Below are 15,449 nucleotides of genomic sequence, written 5' to 3' on the forward strand. Positions count from 1 at the left end.
CGCGGCGCGCGGGGCGGGGCGGGCGGCTGCGGCACTGGGGCGGCTGGGGCGGGCCCGCCGCGCTGTAATCGGATCCGGGGAGGGGGCGGGGAGGGGCCGGGCCGGGCGGGCCGGGGGTGGGGGGGGGGCGCGGAGCCGGGCTCCGGGCCGGCCGGGCTCCGCGCCTGTCAAACCCCTCATTGTTCGCAGCTGATGTCACTCGCAGTTGTGAGCGGCCGCCTCTCCCGGGGACAATGTGGGACTGAGCGGCCCAGCCGCCGCGCCGCCGCCGCCGCCGCAGGACTGCCCCAGCGAGGTAGGGCGCGGGCCGGGCGGGGCACCGCCGGTCGCGAAGTTTGGGGGTTCGGCCGGGGGGCGGGTAGCCCGCGCCAGAGTCCACAGGCCGGGGTCCCGGGTTTGGGAGACCGGGAGACTGCGAGGAACACGTTCCCTGTCCCACACGGGCCCAGGCCTGCACAGGTGGGGGGCGCTGGTCGGCCAGAGGAGCCCCCAGTTACCAGGGAGGGGCTTTCTGGACCCGACACCCCAGATTTGAGGCCCTCATCCCACCTGCTGTTTCTGTCCTTTGGACCTGTTCTTCTCTAGACCTCCTGCCCTGGCTTCTGGTTCTGCTCCACCTCTGTCCCCATCAGCCACTCCCCTGCAGTTCCTGGCTCAGCACACACCCCTTCCCATTCTCTGCAGTCCCTGGGGGCGCCAGCCACAGACCTCCAGGCCAGGGGTGTGTGCAGATGTCAGTTTGGTGGCTCTGAATGGTCCCTGGTGCCCTGTGGCTCTTGAGCCCCTCAGCTCTGACCTAGCTTCTTAGCTGGAGTCTGAGGAGGTGCGGGGACTCTGGCTACTCACTTGAGCCTGGCCCTGGAGCCTGCCTGGCCAGGAGAGGGAGGTGCCCGCCTCCTCACTCCCCATCCCAGGCCCGCCATCTTGGGACCTGTGGCACCCAGTGCCCCGCCCGGCTCCAGCGCCCTGGGGAGTGGTCTTCAAAGGGATGCACTTAGGGCCAGGTGCAGTCCCTCCTCCCGGAATTGGGCTCTCAGTCCCCCAGCAAGCCCAGAATGATCACCTTCATGCTGGTCCAACACAGCATGGGTCGCCAGGGGCTCTTCTTCTCCCACAAAGAGTTTTTAGACCCCAGGGACTCCCTAGGACCTTAAACATCAACTCCAGCCTTCACTCTTCCCTGGGATTACCCTCGCTGCTTCCGAACCAGCACCTGGGACCCTATTGTTTTCCCATCTGACAGTCCCCTAGCCCCTTGGGGCCCTGGAACCCCCTCAAACTCCAAGGCGCCCCCATCCCTGCCCCCACCCCCTAGCCTTCATCAGCATGCAGGCTCAGGCCGCCCAAACACAAGGGGATTGTTCTTCTTGCATGCTCAGGGTGGGGGGCTGGGAGCAGGCGGCCCACACACCCTGGCAGGCCCAGGCCACAGGGAGGCTGGCTTTGCCCCGCCCTGTGTCCCCAGACAGGCTCTGTCCACCCTCCCTACTCCCATCACCGCCCCCCAGCCTCCATCACCATTGCCTGGTGGCACTGACCTCTTGAGGAAAGAGCTCTGAGCCGCACAGGTGGACCCCGGGGTTCCACCAGCTCTGCCAGCTGCCTCATTCTCGTAGCTTTGCAGACAAGCCCCTTTTTCTCAGGGCCTCAGGTTCCTGTCTGGCAAGGCCCTTCCAGCTAAGACAGGTTGAGCCCGACTTCGTGAAACCTATCCCACACCGCAGCTCTTCCTTCAACCTCCCCTCTCCATGGGGAAGCTCACTCAGGGCCCCCAGAAGTCTCAAAGCAAAGTGCAAATCCCCCACCCCAGTGATATGCCCGGCGACTGCCTAGACTCAAAGACACAGCAGGAGCAAGGGCTTGGGTGCTGGGGAATGGGAACTGGGAGTCCTGCCCAGGCAGATCCTGACTCTCCCATGCGGCTGGTCCCCTGTGCCCTGAGTCTTCTCACCCGCTCTTACAGTTTTCTCTGGGGTCCTTAGCCTCATCACTGGTCTCTAATGCCTCCGAGCCCTGAGTCCTTTCTTCTCCCTACAAACTGAGCCTGGTCCTGGCTCCTGGAACTCTGCATAGTGGAAAGGCAGATTCAGAATTGCCCAAATGGGGCTCTTAGTGACAGGCATCTTTGAGGAGCAAAGAGGCCTGAGTGATTGGAAGGTTTGGGGAGGGCTTCATAGAGGAGGTGGCATTTGAGAAGGATTTGGACAGAGAGTGGGGAGGATGGGCAGGTGAAGCTATGATCAGCCTGGGCAAAGGCCCAGAGGCTTGGAGGTGCTAGGCATGTTTTGTAGTCTGGTGTGTGTGGGGGATGGGGTAGAGATGAGACAAGAGAAGTTGGCAGAAGCTGGATCATGAAGGGCCTTGACGGCCTGTCTGTGGAGATCAGGCTTTATTCCTTGGAGACTGGGGAACCAAGGATGGCTGTTGGGCAGCAGACTGACCCAGTCTCCAGAGTGGGGAGTAGAAGCTAGAGAGACCTTTCTCAACCGGGGTGAGACAGTGAGGGGATGGGTACCAGTGAGTGGGTGGGACTGTACCATAAAGTTGTGCCTATTCGCCTGGAGTTCAATCTGGGCCTGGGCCTGCCTTGCTTCCCTTGGCCCTGAGGACTCCTCTTGGTGGCAGAGGGCGGGGGCGGGGGCCATTGCCTAATGGTGCTCTAAGGAAGACTGTAGCATTTTGGCACTAGCCAGCTTGTCAGAGATTCCCTTCTCTGCCTAGTACTGAGTCTACAGGACAGTTCTAGGTCAAGAAACCAGAGGCTGGAGCTCAAGGAGCCCAGGCTGCTCCTCTGCAGGCCCCTCCTCCCTGGACTCTCCCATAAAGTAGGTGTGAATGGCCATCCCTGGAGGCTGTAAGACTGAGAGGCTGGGCGTGTGGATCCGAGGATGCTGGGGCAATTCTTGTGGAGGCCTAGCTAATCAGAAAGGGTGAGTGTGCCCAGAGAAAATGGGCAGGGGAGTCAGAGCCCCTCAGTACCGATCCCCTCTAGGCCCAGTGTCAACCCCCTCATCCCCCCACCACGCCCTGCTTCGCCTGATGACCTGAGCCATTCCCCAGCATCACTGGGTGTGGCCAGCATGGCTGCTTTTGGAGTAGGAACAGGAGGAGGCTGTTAGGTTGGGGGCTGGAAGGGGATGTTGGGATGTGAGGTAGGGATGAACTTGGAGACTGGACCCTTCTCTCTCCTCCCAGCCCAGGTGGGTCTACAAGCCCTAGTTGGGACAGACACTCTGGCTAACAGAGCCGAGGGAATCCCCCAAGGGGCGGGCCGGTCCACTTGAGTCGCTTGGCCCCAGGAGCCCTCCCTTCCCCTGGATTGTTCTTGCTCCAGAACAAAGCCAGGGTGGACACTTGATCCCTGCATGTGGGGGGGGAGCTGGCTAAGCCCCCAGCCCTTTGATTGGGCAGCTGTCATGAGAGAGAGGGAGAGAGAGAGAGAGAGAGAGAGAGAGAGAGAGAGAGAGAGACAGCTGGGGGGGGAGGGGCAGGAAGGGGCAGCCGCCATGGCTTACACAGCTGTCATCAACCCCCCCCGCCCCCCGCCCCCTGCAGCCTGAGTGGCAGGAAGCCAGGGACAGAAGGAGTGGGCATTGGATCTGGGGCGGGGGTCTGGGGAGCAGGAGGGAACACCCGAGGTCAGAGGCCTGGTCTGAGCTTGCTATGTTCTGCCAGGGAGCCCTGCTGACCAGAGGGGGCTGGGCACCCCCAGAGGTGAGCTGGAGGTCAGTTGTGGCATGATTCGTAGCTGCCATGTGGGTGGCCCAGCAGGGACCCAGGTCCCACCAGGCTGGAGCAGCAAACAATTCCCTAGAGCCCCTGTGATGGCAGAAGGGGAGCCAGTATGCCTAGTAGGGCTGCTTGTTCTCAAAGCTCCTAGGAGAATTAGAGACCTGCATCAAGACCCTTTCTTCTCCCCAAAAGACAGGAAAGACCTTGAGGGTCCCTCAGAACAGGAAGGACACAGAGAGACCAGCCATTCCCCCTGTCCCCCCAGCCCCCACAGACACACACGTAGCACAGGTGGGTAAACTGAGGTCCAGGTCAGGTGCAGGCCTGGCCAAGGTCACTTGAACTTGGGGCAGTGGGGCTCTGCTGCAGACCCAGGTATCTTTTTCAGGCAGAAGCCCTAGTTTTGGCCACATCTCAGCCCTTCTGCCCTGTTTTCCCAGGAGCCTTTGCCCACAAGAAGTGATATGGAAATATCAGGTCTCCCACTGGTTATCACCCCAAAGGGGTCCGTGAGCCCCAGAAAATTCTGGAGCTTAAGATGTGGCTCTGGACAAGTACAGTCTTTTCCAAACACAACCCATGTCTACTAACCAGGCAGGGATCTCAGGGACTACTAAAGCCTGCTCCTCACCTTTGAAGAGCCACCCCTGCAACCTTCTCCCACCCCCAAAGAGGAGAGACAGACCCAGACAGGACAGCCAGACAGAGGAGGCAGGCAGGACCCTGCTAGTCCCAGCAGACCCCACCTTTCTTGTGACCTTGGGCAGGTTACAGACCCTCTCTGGGCACCAGGCTCCCCTTCTGTTTGGTGAAGTCTTCCATTCAGATAATGTGTGTTCTGAGTAACTTCTCCGGCCTGGCTCTGGAACACAAGGAGAAGGTGGCAGCCTTGGCTCCTGCTCTAAGGGGCTCCCAGGCTGGCCAGGGTAACCGAAACTAAGCACGTCATCACGAGTGCTTTACTGGGGGAAGTGCTGGCAGCTGGGGGAATGTTAGCAAGGGCAGCCAGCGTGACGCTGGCCAGGATGCTCACAGAGCACCAGCCCTGCATCCACTGTTGACCTCTGAACTCTGGAGAGCCTACGGACAGAACTCAAGCAGAGGAAGGAACAGGTTCTGGGGAGGCAAGTTACTGGGTAGTTTGGGGAGTCAGGGCATCACCCCCTTAGTACAGATTAAGAAACAGAGGTCTCAGGACTCAGGCTTCCTGAGTCACCCAGGCTGGCAGACCCACCCCTACCCCTCCGTGCCCAACCTCAGGCTGAGGGGTGGGGTGGGGAGGGTTTCTGAAGGGGATGCTGGACAGAAGAGCTCTATACCCTTGATGCTGGCGGCAGGATAGGGCAGGGGGCTGGGGAGGAAGGTGCCTAGAGGTCTCTGGAGGCACTCGAGCCCCCGCCCCTCCTGGCTGTGGGGATTTTTAGGGTTAGGGCCTGCTCTTGGCTCAGACTGGGCACCAGGTGGTCCCCTCCCTGTCTTCCTGCTCGGGTTCTGGTCCCCCATGAGCTCCCCATCAAGGCCGAGCCTCGGCGGGAGACAGCCGCTGAAGGAGAGGGATTTCCAAGCAGGATTAAGGTCCAGGATTAAGTCGGGGCATGAAAAGGGGTCGGGTGGGGAGGGCTGGCGGCCAGGCTAATCCCAGCAGCTAATCTCTGGCTCCTCCTTCCTCTATCAGTTAACAGCCTTGACGTTCCCCCACCGCCCCCCAGTGCCTTTCTTACCCATCTCCCAGTCCCAAGGGGGATGCAGTCCCTCCATTTTACGGGTGAGACCACTGAGACTCAGTGTCCAAGTAATTTGTTTCTGGTACAGTAGAAAGTGCTCTAGCCTGGGAACACCGCCAGTTTGGACACGTCTAACCTCCTCGGGACTTAGGAGAGGGCTCAGAAAGCCACCGTCCACATTGCTGGTCCCAGACACCCCACACCCACCCCCAGTGCTGAGTGAACCCTGCTCACAGCTGTCGCAGAAGCCTCTGCTCTTGTGACTCCTAGTGGACAGCGCAGCCCACCCTCCCAGAGTCTTGCTACCTTCACTTCCACCCACCTTTCAAGACCGCCTGTGGCTGCTCCGGCTCCCTCTCCAGCTGCTCCAACCAGGCTCTAGCCAGTGAGGGCTCTGCTTCCTGGACATGAGTGTCTCTTGTTTGAAGTAACCTTTCAATTTGAACCCAACCTTCAAGGCCCAGTCCACAGGAGGTGGACTCCTCTCCCAGGAGGTCAGGGAGGAGGCTCCCTCTCTCTGGATTCCCACAGGCCTCCGAGTTCATTCATTCTTTCAATGTACCAGGGAAAGGGAAGAATACTTGTGGAGACACTGGCACCCAACTCATTTTAATTCTCATTAACTCTGGGGATTGGGCTTGGTATCCCCTTTGTACAGATGGGGAAGCTGAGGCTCAGAAGGGTTATAGATGCTGGCCAGGCTTACACAGCTGGTGAGTCGCACACAGAAAACCGGTCAGTGTGACACTTGAAACTTGTGGTCCACGCTGTCTCCCTGCTCTGGAAGTTTGTCGAGCTTGGCTTTGGGATCCCCACGTAAGGGCAGGGGACCTGAAAGAAAGTGGAGCTCCTCTCTAACCCCTCTCCCACTGCCCCCGCAGAGCCGGCCAGGCCACAGTGTGGACGTGTTCCCAGGCGGCCTCAGCCCCAGCCCCGCCTGACAGGATGAGCGGCTCAGATGCGGGGCTGGAGGAGGAGCCGGAGCTCAGCATCACCCTCACACTGCGCATGCTGATGCATGGGAAGGTGAGGCGGCAAGGCAGGGTGGGCGTGTGAGGGGTGAGGGGGCTTCCCTGTGGCTCAGGAGGGGGCAAAGGGGAAGGTGAGGCAAGACCTGGCCGGCTTGTGGGGGGGAATTTGATCTTGGGTATCCCATCTCCTGTGGAGCCCAACCCACCCCACCCGCAGTGGGGGAAAGGGTGGTGCCTGGGGTATGGGTATGCTGCTGACTTCACTCTTGTCTGGCTTGCAGGAGGTGGGCAGCATAATTGGGAAGGTAGGTGCCTTGTTCTATTCTGTGTGTCCCCTTCAACCTGAGACCTCAGCCTGGGAAAGGAAGCAACGACCACTTGGCCTAAGAGGCATCCTCTGTTTTGTCTCCTGCAGAAAGGAGAGACTGTAAAGCGAATCCGGGAACAGGTGAGGATGGCGTTTGGGAGGGGAGCCCAGGGTACCTGGTTTGGAGGGGAGGGGAGATGCCCCACCCTGTCCCTGAATCCACCATCTAGGATCACCAGTCAGTGCCCCTAGAAGGTGGCCACTTCCAGCCTTGGCTGGGGCCTGGTGAGTGGGGGGCAGGCAGCTTCCTGGCCAGGAAGCAGAGAAGGAGCCCCGCTGCCCGGCGCTTGTCCTATACCTGCAGAGCAGTGCCCGGATCACCATCTCTGAGGGCTCCTGCCCTGAGCGCATCACCACCATCACTGGGTCTACAGCAGCAGTCTTCCACGCAGTCTCCATGATCGCCTTCAAGCTGGATGAGGTCTGTGGCTGGCTGGAGGGAGGCCAAGGGTGGTCCCCTAGGAGGAACGGGACTCTGATCCACAGAGTGACTACGGGTGGGATGGAAGACCAAGTGGGATGTGGGTGGGCTTCCCTCCTTCGCCCCCCAGTAGGAAGGTGCCCCAGGGGAGGGGGAGCAGCAGAGGCAGTCACGGCCAACCGAGTCTTCCTGGCCAGGATCTCTGCGCTGCTCCTGCAAACGGAGGGAGTGTCTCCAGGCCTCCAGTGACCCTGCGCCTTGTCATCCCTGCAAGCCAGTGTGGCTCGCTGATTGGGAAGGCAGGCACCAAGATCAAGGAGATCAGAGAGGTGAGGGGAGGGGGGTCTCGAGGGGAGAGCTGGGCTTACGGCTTCCTAGCCCCTGGGGAGCTATGAGCCGGGGCGCTCTGCTCTGGGTTATGGGAGTAGCCAGAAGTGGCCCCCATTCTTTGCCCACAGACTACAGGTGCCCAGGTGCAGGTGGCAGGAGACCTGCTCCCCAACTCCACAGAGCGTGCTGTCACCGTGTCCGGGGTGCCTGATGCCATCATCCTGTGTGTGCGCCAGATCTGTGCTGTCATCCTGGAGGTGGGCCCGGGGGCAGGGAGGGAGGGCAGGGGCTGTACCCTGGGGCTGCCTCGTCAGGCCCCCAAGCCTATGCCTGTGGCACCAGGTGGGGGTAGGGTGGGGCCGCGGGGTTGGATGTGAGAAGCTCAAGGACATCTGTGTTTACCTGGGGCTTGTGGGGAGGGCCTTGGGGACACAGGGCCCTTGGGGAGGGAAGGGGGGCCTGAGAAGGCCCTAACCGAGCCTCCCCACGTGTGCCTCCCAGTCCCCACCCAAAGGAGCCACCATCCCGTACCATCCGAGCCTCTCCTTAGGCACCGTGCTCCTCTCCACCAACCAGGTGAGGGGGACGGCAGGAGGGGTGGGACATGTTACTGGAGAAGCAGGGGAGGCGGAGGAAGGAATGGGGGGTCCAGGGAGAGGTGGGGGGGGCTGGCCACACTGCCCTATCACAATGACCCCCTTTGACCCGCTCTGTCCTCACAGGGATTCTCTGTCCAGGGTCAGTATGGCGCTGTGACTCCAGCTGAGGTGAGTGCCCAAAGCCCACCGCACCCCTTCTGGAACAGAGCCCCTTCTGACTCCTGACCCGTCTTCTTGGCACAGGTCACCAAGCTCCAGCAGCTCTCGGGCCACGCAGTCCCCTTCGCCTCACCCAGCATGGTGCCAGGTGAGCGGTCCCTGCAGAAGGAAGCAGGGGCAGATCCCAGGGGGCCAGGCAGCTCCCTCTGGAAAGGACGAAGGGAGGCAGGAAGAACCCAGACTCATGCCCAGTCCCTCTTCTCCCCGCCCGCAGGACTGGACCCTAGCACACAGACCAGCTCACAGGAGTTCTTGGTTCCCAACGACGTGAGCATGGGATGGGGTGGTTTGAGGGGGAGGGGAGGGGGGCTCGGGGGGGGGTCTGGGCCTCACCTAGGGTCGAATTCCACCCTCTCCCCAGCTGATCGGCTGCGTGATCGGGCGCCAGGGCAGCAAGATCAGTGAGATCCGGCAGATGTCAGGGGCACATATCAAGATCGGGAACCAAGCCGAGGGCGCTGGTGAGCGGCACGTGACCATCACTGGTTCACCCGTCTCCATCGCCCTGGCCCAGTACCTCATCACTGCCTGGTGAGTGTGGGATGGGGGGGTGTCACAGGTCATGGGGCTTCTGTGCCTGAGAAAGGCACCGGTCGGGTGGAGAGAGCGGACCTCCCTTCTCCCGGGCCTGTCCTCTGCCTCCCTAACCCTGCCACACTCATCCACGTTGCCCCATTTTCCCCCTGCGTCTGTCCCTCGTGTCCTCAGTCCATCCCTGTCTCTCCTCCCTGGGACTCCAGTCTCCCCATTTCCCCCCTTACCCTATGCTGGATCTGCTTGTCCTTGTCCTTATCTGCTTGTATCCCGACCCCACCCTTCCGACCTGTCCCATCTTTTCCCCAAGCACGCCCACCCATGTCATTGTTCTCAATTCCTGCTTTTCATCTAATCTCATCCCTTATATTTGCCCTCATTGCCCCCTTTCTCACCCCCCCCCACCTTCCCTTCATCTACCCCCTCTATCCCTCTTTCCAGTCTAGAAACGGCCAAGTCTACCTCTGGGGGGACACCCGGCTCGGCCCCCACAGACCTGCCTGCCCCTTTCTCGCCACCCCTGACGGCCCTGCCCACCGCTCCCCCAGGCCTGCTGGGCACGCCCTATGCCATCTCCCTCTCCAACTTCATCGGCCTCAAGCCCGTACCCTTCTTGGCTCTACCACCTGCCTCCCCAGGGCCACCGCCGGGCTTGGCGGCCTACACTGCCAAGATGGCAGCGGCCAATGGGAGCAAGAAAGCTGAGCGGCAGAAATTCTCCCCCTACTGAGGCTGGCTGAGGCACAGGTGCGGGGGCAGGCAGGACCGCCGGCAGGGGGCTGCCTCTGCTACCTGCCCAAGGACTCCACCCCGGGAGGGGGCCCCAAACGCCGCTAATGCCCAGACGCATGGATGCACCCCCCCACCCTGCCCCGGTCTGTGGGAGCTCCTGCTCTCGGAGTGGGGGTGGTTTCCGGCCCAGGGTTTTGGGAGCTGTGGCAGCCCCAGGGTAGGGGGCTCGACCCCCTCTAGCTCTGTGCTTGGATGCAGGGAGCATCCTAAGTGCCCCCACTTTGGGGGGGTCACTCATGCACTCCCCATCCCTCAGGGCTTCCCTTCCACTGTCCCCCGCGTGGGGATCCGGGAGGAGGCCTGGGGGTGGCTGGGGGCCTTGCTTCTCTCCCCACCTCCCTGCAGATTCCTGCTGCTTCCACTGATACCCTTTTGACTGGAACGGACTGGCTGGGCATGGCAGAGGGCAGCCCGAAGAGGGGGCACTGCCAGGCAGCTGGGGGAGTGGCATGGGGGCAGGGGCCGAGTTATCAGCAGCAGATACTCTGTACAGTTTTTTCAATTCCTGTTTTTGAATAAATATTCTCAGAGACCAGGAAGCTGTGAAACATTGTGGGTGTTGGCAAAACCTACAGAAAATGAGTGCAGCCGAGGTCCCAGAGGACCCCCATCTATATGACTCCATCAGCCCCAGCTGGGCTTCAGCCCCTTTCCACATGCCAATTCTGGCTCTTTGGGGGTCATGTTGTCCAGCCTCCTGTCTCTGGCACCAAATGATCCAGGTTTTTTTTTTGTTTTTTTTTTTCCTGGGCATTTTTAGAAGCTGATGGAGGAGTCTCAGTAGTTCTGTCCAGCCTCTTCTTGGTGCACATGTCGCAGAGGTCTTTCCGAATGTCCCTCCACTGGTTCTTCCTGCTGTGGCTGTAACCCAGACCCGCCCTGCTTGGCCCACCCCCTCTGGCTGTGAGCCCTTAGGGCGTCTTCTCTGTGATCCTGCCCACCTCCGCTTCTTCCCTGGCCTGGGGACCGTCTGTGAGTGTCCAGATCACTCAAGCTGGAGGAGCCCTTAGACACAGTCCGGGGTACAGATGGGAAACCTGAGGCCCAGGGAAGGGCAGGTGTGTGTACACGGCCATGCAGAGTTGGGCCCGGAACTCAGGATTCCTCGCAGAAGAATCTGGGCCTCACCAGGCTACAGGCCCCCTTTCTCCCATTCCAGGGTCAGAAGTCCAGGCAGGGCACCTGCCACAAGCTGTGCTGGAGGCTGGACAGGCCCTTCCCCATACCACCCTGCTCTCTCCAGTCCCGGCTCACCTGGGAGACATCTCTCACGTGGCCTCTGACAGGCTCAGGCTCTCCCTTCCTGTCAAATCCCGGCCTTGTTCAGGTGCCTCCGAAGGGCCAAGGGCAGGGCCCTCTGGCGGTCTCCGGAGGCGCTGCAGGAGGGCCCGCGGGTGCCAGGCCCGCGAAGTGCAGGCTCGCGGGGACCGCGGTAGCGCTCGGCGGGCAAGGCGGCCCAGCGTCCGGCGTACAGGGCGCTGCAGCAGGCCGTACAAGAAGGGGTGAGCCGCGAAGGCCGAGTAGGCTATCCAGGTGACGGCCGCCTCGGCCGCTGCGGCCTGGGCAGCAGGCGCCAAGCACGCACAGCCATAAGGCAGCCAGCAGGCTGCGAACTGGCCCACGGCCAGCGCCGGAGCCAGGGCTGCTTTGCCCCAGGGCGGGCGAGGCCGGAGGGGCGGCAAGATGGAGAGGCGACTGTCCAGAGAGTCGGAGCGCGGCCGGGACCCGCGTGCGGGTCGTGGGGGCCGCAGGGCGGCCCGGCGCGCCACGAGGAAGATGCTGCCGTAGGCGCCGAGCAGCAGGAGGGCGGGCAGCGCGAAGGCCAGCAGTGCCCAGAGCGGCCGGAAGGGCCCGAGGCCCCCGGCCAGGACCGAGCAGCGAGCCGGGGCCGGGGGCGGTGCGGGCGGCGGCCCGAGCAAAGAGAGCGCGCCCAGAAGCCCGGCCGCCGCCCACACGGCCGTGAGCACGAGGGTGGGCGGAGGCCGCGCTCCGGGCCGCAGCGGATGAACTATGAGGCGGTAGCGCGCCAGGCCGAGCGCCGCCACGCCGAGCGTGCAGGCGGGCAGCAGCGCCGCCGAGAGGAAGCGCGCCGCGCGGCAGGGTGCGGGGCCCAGGCGCACGCGGCCCAGCCCCGGCGGCGGAGCGGCCAGCAGGCCCAGCGGCATGATGGAGGCGGCCGCCAGCAGGTCCACGACGCACAGGTGCACGAGGTAGAGAGCGTCGCGCAGTCCCGGCGTGCGCAACACCACCACCAGCAGCGCGCCGTTGCCCAGCAGTGCCGCCGCTTCCACGAGAGCCGCCAGGATCAACCCCATCGAGGCTGCGACTTCTGGGGCGCTCAGCCCTGTGGCGTTGGCCATTCGAGTGCTCAGGCTTCGCCCTGTCCTGGGAGGCAGAGAGAGAGATGGAGCTTTCCCCTCCCCGCCCCCCAATACCCTCATTCCCTTCACCCACCATCCATCCCTTGCTCCTCTGGCCTCTCACCTCACAGGCTGCCCAGGCGCTGGCTCAGACGCCCGGGCTGCCATCCTTCTGGGGGTTTGGCTGGCCCCATGGAAGGGTGCAAGCCAGGGACTGTGGCTGTCTCCTCCACACCAGCGACTCAGCCCCTGCTGGAGATGGTACCGGCTGTCACTCTGATGCTGCCCTTTGGAGACACACAGAGCTGGCAAGGGAGGGGCAGGGCCTGGCACTGGCCCCCTGGGTCCTAGCAGCTGCCAGCTGGAGGCTGGAGGCTGTGCTGTGGAAATGCTGGGGGTGCCTGGGGAGGGGGGCCCAGAGCAGCCATAGGCTGGAATGCAGACTGAGGACGTTAGAGTGTAGGCTTTGGAGTCAGCCAGGTCCTATTCTGCCTTTTCCAGGCAGAAAATCTGCTCTCTTGTGCCATCCCCCTCAATGAGGGTAGCTGGATCATTCAGCCTTGGTACTGAGGGGAAACTGAGGTACCAGGGACACAAGAACTGGAGCTGGGAGACCCCTAAGTACACTCTGGTCCTCAGGAGGGTTAGTTCTCTAGGTAAAGTGATGGGGGAAGCAGAGGACTTGGCACATAGTAGGTTGCTCAGCTGGTATTAGCTTGGCACAGAATAGGTGCTCCAAGCCACTGTGGAATTAATGAGAGGAAGCCTTATAGGCAACTAAAGGCTATTTTGGGTTGTTTTTGCTGTTAGCAAATGAGTTTGCTTCTGCTAAGAATACCCAGAGTTTTCTTTAGGAACCTACTTTCCCCAACTCTCAGGACACGTGGTTTGGGTCACATCCTAACCTTTCATATCATACTCCAGGCACAAAAACCCAGCCCTAGCCATGGTATGGCACCCCCCGAAAAAGGTGTTGGCTTAGGGAAAGATGTGTGACTCCAATGGGGTCATGTCACCCAGTCTCATGGCAAAAACCCCATCTATACCCTAATAGCTTGCATTTGTGTCTGAAGCTCTTTCCTCTCTCTGAACCCCAGTCTGGATACCCAGGTACCTCTTCAACATCACTGCCAGTACAGAAACTACTGGGCATCTCAAAAGCTCTATACCTCAACAAAGGACCTGACTCATGACCCCCGACCCCAACTTTCTCCACAGAATCCTCCCCTTCTTAGTAAATGTCATCTCAGAAGTTTCCCTTGACACCTCCCTTCCCCACTCACCCCACATCCAAATGGTCAACCTGTGTAAATTCAGCCATGTCTCACCACCATTATGTTCCCAGGCACTGCCACCCCTCACCTGGACCACTGCAGCGTCTTCCTCACCCATCTCCTGATCTTCGTTCCTGCACCTCATGGTGGTCATTTGTCTGTTTGCCCTTAGATCCACTCCCATATTCCCCAGCACTGCTCTGCCTGCCAAGAAACTGATTTCCCAGGCTCCTCTGTCAGTTGGTTTTGGGGTATATTCAGCCAGTGGAAGCTACCAGCAGAAATGGAGGGTGGCAGGAGGAAAGAAGCCAGGGTATTTTTCCTCTCATGCTCAGCCTGGATCTACCTCTAGATCCGCCTCTGTGGAAGACTTCATCTCCCTCCATAGTCCTGGCTTCCTTCAGGCAGCCCCCTCTGGGGTTCTGGCAACTGCTGGGGGAGCCCAGTCTTGGGCATTGGAATTCCATTATCCATCCTTCCAACCTAAGAATGGTAGCAACTTCCTGCTGTTGCTAATCCCAGGATTGACTCACCAGCCCCTCTGATAGTCCAGCTCCTTCTTTGTATCAAATTCCTCTTGTCTGGAATACGTAGAGTGATTTGTGTTTTGTTGATTGGATCTTGACAAAATAGATCCACTCTCTATGCAGCTGCCCAAAGTCGATCTCTCTAAAGACAAATCGGATCAGGTCACGATCCTGCACTCATCTCTCCAAGAGCGTCCCATCATCAAAATAGAATCTCATACCTCTGTGCTGAGATTGCCTTCTCCTCACCTTTCTGACCTCACCCGCCTCCTCCTTGCCTCCCATACTTACAGCCATGCAGTTTTTATGTTGGTCCCACATGTCAAACTCCTTTTCCCTTGAGGAAGTTTGCATGTGCTGTTTCTTCCACCCTTCCCCCAGATTTCTTCATGGCTCGCCCTCACCTAATTCAGGTCTCTGCCTTCAGTGACCATCCTTCCTAAAATTGTTCCACTTTCCCATCACTACTTCTTTAACCCTGTTTTATTTTTCTTACTGGCCCTTTTCCTACTTGAAATTGTATTTCATATCTACGCACGTGCTGCTTAGAGCCTGTTTTACTAGAATGCAAGCCCCTTGGTAGCAGGGATCTTATCTGTGCCTTGCTTGTGTCTGTGCCTCACACACACACAGTCTGCACCGGCATGGATCAGGGTGGCAGACAACAGGGCATGGATCTCTGGGTTTAACTCACCTGCTGCTGGAATTTGAAGGGCCCTGGTCCAGGTCTCTGTTATTTGGATGAGACTGGTGCTCAGAGAGGGAAGGCGTGTGTTCTAGATTACCCAGCTGAGTTGTACCTGGAATCTGGGTCACCTGCTTCCTACGCTCTGTCCACAGTCACTACTTCCTGGACCTGACCACAACTTTCATGTGGGTATTTGCCTCTAGGAGGTGAATCTGAGGTCCTGGTTCAGAGGAAGGAGAGGGCATTGGCTTTCCCACTGCCCAGTTAGGCCTGTAGGGCCTAGGGAGGACTCAGCAGGACCAGGTGGGAAAGCAGATGAGAACAAGTGCCTGGGGAAGGCAATAGGCAGGGATGGGGACTATGGTGGGTTGGGGAGTGCATTCTCCCTCAAAAATCGTTCAACTAAATTAACAGTGAAAACATTTTGTAGTTTATCATCTTTTTTTTTTCCCAAAAAGAAATGCAGGGAGGATAAACCAGAAACTACAGTAGGTTGGTGGGCATGGAGCATGGAGTGAGAGGGCTAGGAGAAGAACACTCTTCTGAGCACAGATTTGGACAGACTGGACTTTGGAGGACCATATTAATGGTCTCTGTGTTGCAAAAAATAAAAATAAAGATGAGAAAGCCCCCTAAAAGTGAATATATATAGAAACAAATGAATGTACCTACATTTCAAATGAATAACCACCATGATGAAGAGAAATAAATAACTAATCCAAGTAATATTTGAACCTGTGTTCAAATTGTTGCTTTGACCATTGACCTTCAGTCTAAAGACAAAAAAGTTAGTTTGAATAGGTTTGATAAAATCTTGAACTCTACTTAGCAAGTTTGTTTTTCACAATGGTTATGGGTACAGCAATTCTGAAAATGCTTTTGTGTGGGATTAAGCAAATAAGTAAATTATT

The 15,449-nt window shown here is 59.5% G+C and overlaps 2 protein-coding genes across 5 annotated transcripts; one reads left to right on the forward strand and one right to left on the reverse strand.

The window, feature by feature from the left end:
- Positions 1-2,829: 2,829 nt before the first annotated feature.
- PCBP4 (poly(rC) binding protein 4) lies at positions 2,830-10,224 on the forward strand. Of its 3 annotated transcripts, none has more exons than XM_020874226.2 (13): positions 2,830-2,930; positions 6,338-6,482; positions 6,709-6,732; positions 6,843-6,875; positions 7,099-7,215; positions 7,413-7,544; positions 7,674-7,802; positions 8,047-8,121; positions 8,268-8,312; positions 8,388-8,451; positions 8,578-8,630; positions 8,725-8,894; positions 9,339-10,224. In XM_020874226.2, the coding sequence occupies exons 1-13, from the start codon at positions 2,836-2,838 to the stop codon at positions 9,625-9,627; spliced, it is 1,371 nt and encodes a 456-aa protein (XP_020729885.1). In that variant the 5' UTR covers positions 2,830-2,835; the 3' UTR covers positions 9,628-10,224. The 3 variants fall into 3 exon arrangements, with proteins under 3 accessions (XP_020729885.1, XP_020729886.1, XP_020729889.1); XM_020874227.2 differs by having other exon boundaries at positions 9,446-10,224; XM_020874230.2 differs by having other exon boundaries at positions 9,536-10,224.
- GPR62 (G protein-coupled receptor 62) lies at positions 6,045-12,404 on the reverse strand. 2 transcript variants are annotated; one of them, XM_070455998.1, is made up of 3 exons: positions 12,174-12,404; positions 10,944-12,074; positions 6,045-7,252 (listed from the first exon to the last, which is right to left on the reverse strand). In XM_070455998.1, exons 1-2 carry the CDS (start codon positions 12,215-12,217, stop codon positions 10,958-10,960), a joined length of 1,161 nt encoding a protein of 386 aa, XP_070312099.1. In that variant the 5' UTR covers positions 12,218-12,404; the 3' UTR covers positions 6,045-7,252; positions 10,944-10,957. The 2 variants fall into 2 exon arrangements, with proteins under 2 accessions (XP_070312099.1, XP_020729892.2); XM_020874233.2 differs by lacking the exon at positions 6,045-7,252 and having other exon boundaries at positions 10,178-12,074; positions 12,174-12,403.
- Between the last annotated feature and the right edge of the window lie 3,045 nt (positions 12,405-15,449).

The sequence above is a fragment of the Odocoileus virginianus genome, chromosome 26 (assembly GCF_023699985.2).
Source record: "Odocoileus virginianus isolate 20LAN1187 ecotype Illinois chromosome 26, Ovbor_1.2, whole genome shotgun sequence".
Lineage (NCBI taxonomy): Eukaryota > Metazoa > Chordata > Mammalia > Artiodactyla > Cervidae > Odocoileus > Odocoileus virginianus.